The following is a 9,670-nucleotide window of genomic DNA, read 5'->3' on the forward strand; positions in this document are numbered from 1 at the left end:
TTAACTGTTACAACCTGACATATGCGCCGCCATCTTGTTCTGCATGCGACATTCTAAATGCTGTAACTTCCCACTGTGCCCATTCTCTACTTGAGAACCTGCAGTTGGGCCTTTCTCACGCTGCCCTTTTGTGCGCACCTGAATCTAGTTTCGGCCCAATACCCTGATCTCGCACTCTTCCCAACTACAAACTGTACCCACCACTGCACTTGTTATTGTTCATTAGAAACAGGTAATTTTTCAACTGTAGCTCCAAGATAAACCCTTGAGGTCAGCTTTTATGGTTTATTGGCTTAAATACCCACTCCATTTTGTAACCAGAATGGGCATTGTATTATACATTTCTGTACATGTCCACTGTAACTTTATTAATGAGGATTGTTTGGTATAAGCTGACAACTTAAACTCCATCTTGATGGCTCAAGCCATTCATCGGACCTCTGAACACAGTTTGTTAATGTTCAAACCATTCCTTTGTTCTAAACCACAGTGTGTCAGAGGTTGAGATCTGAACTATTTTTACCCCAGAATACTCCACACAATATGTCCTGTGATCAACACCGAACCATAAAGTGTAATTATTTGTTCCTAAAAATTGTATGTGATCTATTTTCCCGAAAGTGGACGCTGACTCCTGTGTTGCATTCCCTTGCACTCAAATCATAAGACCTCCCCTTTGCGGTTTTCAGCCTTAAAAACCCTTGTCTTTCCCCTCCTGGGTGCGCACCTCAGCATCTTGCGGGGGTGTCTGCCGCTGGGTACCAGCTAAAATAAAGCGCTTCTTTAACTTTTGGATGCCTCATTGTCATCTGATTTTTGAGTTACAACACTAAACTCCTAAATTAAGCATAATTAGCATTCCATAGCATTGTGCTGGTACATGCCATAGCATTGTGTTTGTACTCATGCTTACATGGTCACCTCAGGGTAGTAGGGAGGGTTACAAGGGGTACGGGGACCACCCTTCCCTTGCTCAGTGTGCAGCTAGAGTGGCAGCCTGTTCCTAGTGCCCAGTCAGGACTTGCATTGGTCAAAGTCTGGGTCTCACCAGGAGGAGTACGTGCAAGCTGGGTCAGTTGGTCCCCTCCAGACCACAGTCCCGGAGCACCCCCACCTCCATGTTTGAAGTAGCTTCTTCTCTCAGCCTGCAAAGGTCTGATTTGCCATCAGAAAAGATGACCTCTTTTTTTCTTTTGTATTTTGATAAACACTGAAGAAGCTGGAGCTGCTAAATCTACCTTGAGAAACTTCAGAACTGGTTTATTTGGTGTTGTGGAACCTCTTACCACTTTCAATATGATTAGTAATCAAAGAAAAAAAAAGCATAATTACCATGCACCCAATGGCTATAATATTTCTGTTTAGGACTCAAATAGACTCCTTATATACATAACCAAAGATATACATAACCAAACTCCGCCTGAAGCCTTTCCCAAGTCATAAATAGAAACTTCATCATTAACTATTCAGTCCAAAACTCTGGAACTGCCTTTGACTTCTTCTCTTCTCACATTGTCTCCTTTACCATATATCAAAAAGGTCTGTTTGGCTTTTAAGCATATTCTGAATTTAATCAATTTTCACACCCTCTCCTCTTCTACTTTAGACCAAGCCTTCATGTACCACATGAATTATTCCAACAACTCCTCTGCGCTCCTGTGTTTGGCCACCTAATCTAGCCCTGTTTCCAAACTGTATGCTAAGATATTTAGGGCACCAGGATGAACTCACAGGCACCAGAGAACATTTCCAATTTTCAAGAGACACAGTGAAGCCTGACCATCTATCAGACATCAATGAACTCCTAGCTTGGGGTGGTTGACAGTTTCAACAAAAACCACTACACTCACAAGCTCTTATCTTCTCATGACTGGATTTTAACAAGCACAACACAAGGAAAAAAAAGTTCTGGATTAAAATCAATGTGGAAAAAGAAAGTAAGAGTAACTGTGTCCAGTATGATTCTAAACTCTTTCAAAAGTTGTACACTGCTCAAAAGGTACACACATTTAACTGATAAATAACTGTAGGTATTTAAGAATGAAATACATTAGTTTTTCTCTCAATTATGTGCATTTTTTTCATATAGCTCCTAAGTTACTAGGACATATGTTTGGACCTAACCACTTAATGGAACTGTTAAATATTTCTCTTGGCCTAAGGGTTCCGGAGACATTGAAGGCGCTGCTCCCCAAAAGACAACAGGGATCTAAGCCAGCTCCAGCTTCAACACTGCAGCCCAGTGATTCTCTTAAAACCCAGATCAGATCAGCCTTTTCTCTTCAGCAGTTCCTCATCTCATTCAGCCCAGTCCTCAACCCATATGCAAAGCCACATGTGATCTGCTTTATCTGACCTTGACCCTGACTGGTTCCCGTTTCTACGCCCCATACCCCCACACTAACACTAGTTTTCCTGATAACTCTTCACTCACAGCTGCACTCCCACCTCAAGACCTTTGCCCCTGCTTTTCCTCTGCTTAAACTATTCTCTGCCATCTTTTCTGAACACTGGGCCCCTCACCTCATCCAAGTCTTTGCTCAAATGTCACCTCTTCAGACAGACATGGCTCCCTGCATTTATTTATTTTTTTTGCTCCCTGCATTTATAACCACATCCCACCCATGTAGACATTTCCCATGCCTTTTATTTGCTTTACTTTTCTTCAAAGTACATATTGTCATTTAACTTACTAATAGTAATACGTCTTTTAGGATTAATTAAAAGGCAAGCCCCATGAGGGTAAGGATCTCTCTATTTTGTTCTCAACTGTACTGCAACATCTAGAACTATGCCAGACCCAAGGCAAGTATTCAAGAAAGATCTGTTAAATGAATTGGTGTATTTGAAACATTATCTTCTCAGAACTGAAATCAGGTTTGTGCAAAAAATATGTACATGATTGTTTCTAGCCTCGATATTTATAATAGTCAAAAACTGGAAATTACCCAAATTTTCATCAATTAAAGAATGTATACATAAAATATGGCATATCTATAAAATGGAATATTACTGGGTGACGTAAAAGAATGAAATATATAAGATACAGAATTAGTGAGCGTTAAAACCACGGTAAATGAAAGAAGCCAGGCATAGAAGACCACATATTGCATCATTCCATTTCTATGAAAGTCTACACAACGCAAATGCATAAAGACAGAAAGTAGATTAGTGATTGCCAGGGGCTATGGAGAGGGAGTGATTCCTCACAGGCATAGGATTTCTCTCTGGAATAATGAAAATGTTCTGGATTGAGAACATTGAGTTTAGCCCTCTAAACTATAAAATATAGAATTATACACTCTAAAAAGCTGGAATGGAATGTGGACTATATTAATTCTTTTAAATGACACATCTTTACTAATGTCTATTGACACAAACACAAATTTATCTATTATTTGCATCTCTTATGCTGATAAATGTAATAACCACCACCAATAAGAACAAAAAGATCAGTAAGAAGTCTCTATACTCAAGCTGCACAAGGTCTCAGTGATAAGTACACAGTAAGACGTAAGTGTAACATCATAATGTGATAAAGGTAAAACACAATATCCAAAGAGCATCATGGGCCAGGGTTATAGCTCCGCAGCTCAGCACCTGCAGGCAAATGCAAGGTCCTGAGTTCGATTCTTAATACCAAAAACAAAAAACAAAAAAACAGGGCATCAAAGGCATACAAAGCAAGAAAGCTCAAAGCAGTGCACAAGGACAAGGTATTCTAAAAGGTATATTGCCAAAGTTTTTTTAAGAAAAAAGTACAATTAGTCAAGTGGCAAATCAAATGTAAAAGAGATACAAACAATTGTAAATAGCCTCTGCTGTGACTGTAGGGCTGTGGAAAAGTCATCTTCTTGTTTTGAAATTAGAGTGGCTATCACAGCACTCACTTCACATTTTAGATTAATGATTTCAGTACTAGTAATTATCATTTAAATGTACATTCTGTCTCCTACAGCAAGTAGCATGTCTCTTAAAGGCAGTAGACTTATTCTGCATACTATCTGTAGTCTAAGCTTCTACAATATCATAAATGTTCAGTAACACCTAGCACTGATAACAAGGAGTGATAAGTAACTACACAGGCACAGCTAAACCAAAGGAAACTCTAAAGATATCACATACACGCATAAAGATGTCTTATACTATTATAAATAGTATAATAAGTCTAGGATTGCCTCCGAGTACCTGTATGGTACTATTTTCTTCTCTAAGAAGAATAATTTCAGCTGTCAGAGCATCAATGAGCTCTCGATGATCATCTAATATTTGTTGCAGTTGTTGCCTTGTCTCTACTTCTTTACGTAGTTGAACTTCACTCTAAAAAACAAAAAAAATTGAAAACTTCTGCCAGTAACAGAACATGCTGAAAACTAAAAGTTTCTGCTCAAAGTTAGCAAAATTACAAAGACACATGACAGCAATGAAATTTAAAATTTTTTTCCATTGGTCTGTATTTGCAACACATAATAACACTTAATAATTACATTCATTTTGGAGAATGTCACATACATATATATTAAAAATATGAATTTGCATGTTCTTCTTGAGCAGGGGCCATGCTAATGTTTTCTGTATCATTCTGATTTTAGTATATACACCAGCAAAGTAAGCACAAGAATTTAAAATTTTTGTTAGCCTACTTTTTGAATAAAATTTGCTGCATTATCTCTTCCCTTCTTTGAATACAATTAACAAAATAGTATACAAATAACTATATTTTTAATGTAAGAAAGTGAAAGGATACACATTTACTTTTTTTCTTGCAGTGCTGGGGATTGAACTCCAGGCTTTCCCACTCAGAAAACTATATCCCTAGCCATTTTTCAAAAAAATTCTTTAATTGAAAGACCAAAGATTTATATGATCTGAAGAGAAACCAGAGTAGTTATTTTTTTATTTTGAGACAGGGTTTTGCTAAGACACTAAGTTGCCCAGGCTGGGCTTGAACTTGCCATCCTCCTGTCTCAGCCTCCCAGAATGCTGCTATTATAGGTATATACCACCATGCTTAGCAGTATTTACATATTGTTTGAATATACAGACCACCTCTAAAAGGCTGTACTGGCAACAGGCAATGACAGCATCAGATGCTTCATTTACACCCTCCTGTATTTTCAAGTTTCATACACGTGCTAGATCATCAATTCAAAGCTTTGCAAAGTAAGTGACTAGGTAAACACGCTTCTACCCCTGTAGCCCGCATCTGAAGATTGCTGACTTACAGGTAAAAGAATGTGAAGAATTTAATAAGTATGTTGGGACAACAAATCTTTCATTAAATAGCAATTTTAAAGCAGGCACAGGGCCAGGGAGATGGCTCAGTGGAATAAGTGCTTCCCTGGCAAGTGCAAGTGTCTGAGTTCAATCCCTGGTTCCGCAAAAAAAAAAAAAAAAAAAAAAAGCAGGCACAGGGCAGAGACATCTGCAATCCCAGTACAATGGAAGGGTGAGGTAGGAGGAAGGCAAATTCCAGCTTGGGCAACTTACCAAGTTAGTGAGACTTTACCTCAAAATAAAATGGACTGGAGATGTAGGTCAATGCAAAAAACACTGGGTTCAATCCCCTGTACCAAAAAAATAAAAAGAAATAAAAAAGAAAAAGAAAAAAAAAGGGGTGGGGAGGGTTTAGGAAAACATCTCCACAGAAACTGAAACATCTGAATTAGAGTAGTTAACCTATTTTTAAAAATAACCCGTACACACTTACCTCTTTAAGGTACCGAACCAGGCGACAGAGCGAGCTGACCAGGGACAATGTGAAGCCTGTGAGACCCTGGCCACCCTGCAGTCCCGTGACCGCGCGTCCTGTGCACTGCTCGTACTCTGCCATTTCCTGCTCCACCTCATGGATCATGTGCTTGAGGACGTCCAGGCTGGAATGAGTGCTGCTCTGCAAGTCTGCAGAGCCTGTGCTCGCTGAGAGTGTGTTTTTCTTTTGCTTGGAAGGAGCATGCAGATCTGGTCTTCTTTTCACTAAGAATGAAAAGCCAAGCTATTTTAAGATCAAAAAATTAAAACTACAAAGTGACTAGAGAAATTTTCTGACTATTGTTCACAATTTATCAAAAGTTTTTATGGAAATTACCATCTTATCATTAAAAACATATACAGTTTAAACAAATTTTACATTCGCTGTAATAAATATGCTAGAACCATCTTTCCAGACTTAAATGGAATAGGAAGGATTTCTTAGCTATCCTTCAAAAAACTTACTAGATCCAACTGGGTGCATACAAGACAAAGAAAACCATTTACTAAGCGGTTAAGGTAGCTGGATCAAGTTACATGTTCAATAGTTCATCTCTGTAAATTAAGGGACTGAACCTTTATTCAGCAGCTGTTTTTGCTTCCTTGCATTCAGCACTTGTCCCACAATATAGCTGGAGTCTAGAGTTCCAGTAGATTGTTCAGGTTGAAGTTGGCTTTGGATTCTTTTGACGGCATCAGTAGCATTCAAAGCAGCTAAATAAGGGAACATTGCAAAAAGTATCCCAAATAAACAAGCTTGCTTTAAAATGTATTTCAAGTGATGGATCCATTAGTATTTTACTTAATTAGGCCACATAAGGGAGTTAAAAGTTACACTTTATTTTTTTTTAAGATTAATTAATTTATGTGTGTGTGTGTGTGTGTGTGTGTGTGCCCACCTCAGCCCACCAGGGGGCGGGGCTGGCTGGCATGTGGTGCTGGGGGATTGAACTGCGGTCCCTGTGCTTTGCCAAACTTGTTCTAAGTAGGTGCTTTAGACCACTGAGCCATCTCACCAGCCCCAAAAGTTACACATCTTTAGAAAGTATTATTGTGCCCCAAAAAGAATGAAATAAAGGCCAGGGAGATAGCTCAGTAGAATAAGCGATTCCCTGGCAAGCACAACGGCCTGAGTTCAATCCCCGGTTCTGCCAAAAAAGAAAGAAAAAAAAAGAAAAAAAGAATGAAATAAGCCAGGCTGCTAGATATAATGCAGAGGGGAATAAACCTCTTTGTTCCTCTGGCACAAGGGCAGAAGGTGGAGTTCCAGGAGAGGTTGCTGGTTCTGGCTGTGTTGCCAGCTTCTGCTGAATATCAGTCCACAGTTGATTAATTAACTCAGAATTGTCTTCCTTTAGTTGGTGGAGAAACCTGTAAACAACAGGACCATATGCTATATCAGAATGGATAGGTGCTTCACTGTCCAAATGTCTACATGTTTGATTTGAAGGAAATGTTAGTAAGTCACAAATAAAAAATATTTTTAATATTAACTGACATTCTGTACAGATTTAAAGTTTAGGATACCAACAACTGAAGGAAAATATCTGTTCCATGTTATGTCTAAGGTGTTTGATATTCAGACAGATACTGATGTTAAGCTCAACAGCCTGTTTTAGGGTAATAATATCATTAAGCTTCTCTTCTGGAGGGTTAACAACTTAAGTTAGCAGACCAAAAAATTAGAGAAAAAGAAGGGCTACAAGGATAGCCAACATTTTGGCCCTAGCCCTTCAAGATCAGTGAGGACTCAGGACATAAGAGAACATGTACTGTAACAATCTGTAACCCAGTGGCGTCCCAAATTTTCTGATCAAGGAGATTATGGGGCCACAGAGGAAAGTGATTGACGATGTAGAATATGCCTAAGGAGAGTCACATGGAGAGAGAACATTCTCTCAGGCTTTCACAGAGAGCAAATTGGTCAAGCAATGGCCGTGACTCATCCACATGGCTGACACTAACAAAATATCTACAAACTGCTGTTCAGGGTTTCAGTGTAAATCCAGAGGGGATTTGACTGACCTTATCCGATACAAAAGCTACAATTCTTGTTACATAGGTCTTGCTTTATCTTGGTCTTAACCATCCAGCAGAAAAGTATAAAAACGAAGTATAAGAAGTAAAGCCATGTTGTTATGTTGAGTTGTAGGGGACTCAGGTCAACAACTTCTGACATTGCCAATCATGTGGATAACCTACTACTGTTATAGACTACTGGACTATATTGGATTACTTTGCTGAATTCGCCCACTTATAATATATGGATGGTAATGGAATACCCATCTCTGATGAAAGTAAACAAAAAAGGGAGATATAAATCAAAGACCATTTTGTAGTGAAAAAAATATATATATCTGTACATACAAAACAGCATAGACAGATATACAGCTATTTTCTCTTAATTCAATGAGAAGAAAGTTTTGAACTAACAGTATTTAAACAAGATATCATGTCTGCATCTTATACTATGAACTACTACAAAGACAACAATATGCAATGTATTAATTATAACTGTCCTATTAACCTGTTTTGCAACTCTCATTGCTACTTTCTCAATAAAATATAAAAAAATCCTCTAAAACACCCATCAAAAAATAATATTAACTGAGAAGATATGTAGACAGCTGAACTGTTGGAGGGAATCTATTGGCCTCCCAGATTCCTGCCCACTTTGGTCCCTAACTTGGAGGATTTGCCCTTCTGCAGTTCTGTAGAACTGTTCCACCTTCCCCTTTCTTTCTATAGATGCATGTATGGTGGTTTTATTTCTGTTTCATCAAAGAACTCATGCAAAAAGCAGTCTCTGCTTACACGGAAGTACATTTATTCAAGCAAACTGTGCTCCTGTGCATGAGGGAGGAAGCAGAGGGACTGGAAAGAGGAACGGTAGTTCAGGGGCTTAAGCCCTTTCACAACAGAGTTAGGCCTTATGCTAGAGACATCTTTGTCACTGATAAAACTGCTACTTTAAGCTTCAACTGGTGTCCCAGTTACTTCTTTCAAGTGACTGGGACAAAATACCTTCTGCCCAAATTAAAGAGGGAAAGGTTTATTTAGCTCACACTGTGTGGAGGCCTCAGTCCATGATCAGCTGGCTCTAAGGCAGGACTGCATGGCACAGAGCCTCACTTTCTAAACATCCTGCACCTTCCCAAGAGAACGCCAGGGAGATGGCGTGAGTGTGACACCTGCCCTAGGACGGGTAGCCTGCCCACAACAGAAGGGAGGAAAGAGGTTTGTTTGACTCTTGTTGTTTTTGCTGTCTTCTATGACCTAGATGCCGCCCCTGTGCCATTACATCCTGCCTTGGAGGCAGCTGATTAGGGAAACCTCCACAAACTCTGAGCTAAATGACCCTTTCCTTTCTTAATTTTGTGTGTTGGATATTTTGTCCCAACAAGAGAGAAAAGTAAAAAAAAAAAAAAAAAAAAAAAAAAAAGAGAGAGAGAAAAGTATGACACAGTGTTTCTCAAAGAAATAGCTGATTCCATGATAAGAGCAGGGAAAGTATAACAAGACTCATCTTATACCAGAAATTAAATCAAGAGGAAAAAAATACATAAAAATGGACACAAGAATGATTTGAAAAAGCTCCTACTGGCCAAATCTACGACAAATAAACTTCAAAATAAATATAAGAAAATGATTATATGAAATGGTTGTCCAAATATGCGTGGATACACAGATATATGTATGCATGTGAGTATACAAATACAAACAAAAAATTATAAAACAAACAGGAAGTAAAAAATGTACAGGAGTTTTTTGCACTATTCTTCCAGTTTATTGAAACTACACCAATATAAAAAATTTGAATGAAAATAAATTCAATTAGACCCAGTCCTAGCCCAGGTCCGGTGAGTGTGTGGAGAGCTTCCTGCTACCCTGCGCCGGCGGGACCAGTCCCAGCCCAGGC

General features: G+C 38.8%; 1 protein-coding gene and 1 non-coding gene across 4 annotated transcripts in view; both read right to left on the bottom strand.

Moving 5' to 3' along the window:
- Spice1 (spindle and centriole associated protein 1) overlaps nt 1–9,670 on the bottom strand; it is a 53,335-nt gene that overhangs the window by 14,018 nt on the left and 29,647 nt on the right. For all 3 annotated transcript variants that reach the window (XM_023717660.1, XM_023717661.1, XM_023717659.1), the window contains exons 8-11: nt 6,980–7,122; nt 6,328–6,465; nt 5,711–5,976; nt 4,189–4,320 (exon numbers count right to left, since the gene is read on the bottom strand). In XM_023717660.1, the coding sequence (XP_023573428.1) occupies nt 4,189–4,320; nt 5,711–5,976; nt 6,328–6,465; nt 6,980–7,122 (679 nt within the window). The remainder of the gene's footprint in view (nt 1–4,188; nt 4,321–5,710; nt 5,977–6,327; nt 6,466–6,979; nt 7,123–9,670) is intronic.
- Nucleotides 4,511–4,612, bottom strand: LOC111817287. Its single transcript, XR_002821525.1, has one exon. It is a non-coding gene; the product is annotated as a U6 spliceosomal RNA (small nuclear RNA).

This window comes from Octodon degus, unplaced genomic scaffold (genome assembly GCF_000260255.1).
Source record: "Octodon degus isolate 3935 unplaced genomic scaffold, OctDeg1.0 scaffold00053, whole genome shotgun sequence".
In the NCBI taxonomy this organism is placed as follows: Eukaryota; Metazoa; Chordata; class Mammalia; order Rodentia; family Octodontidae; genus Octodon; species Octodon degus.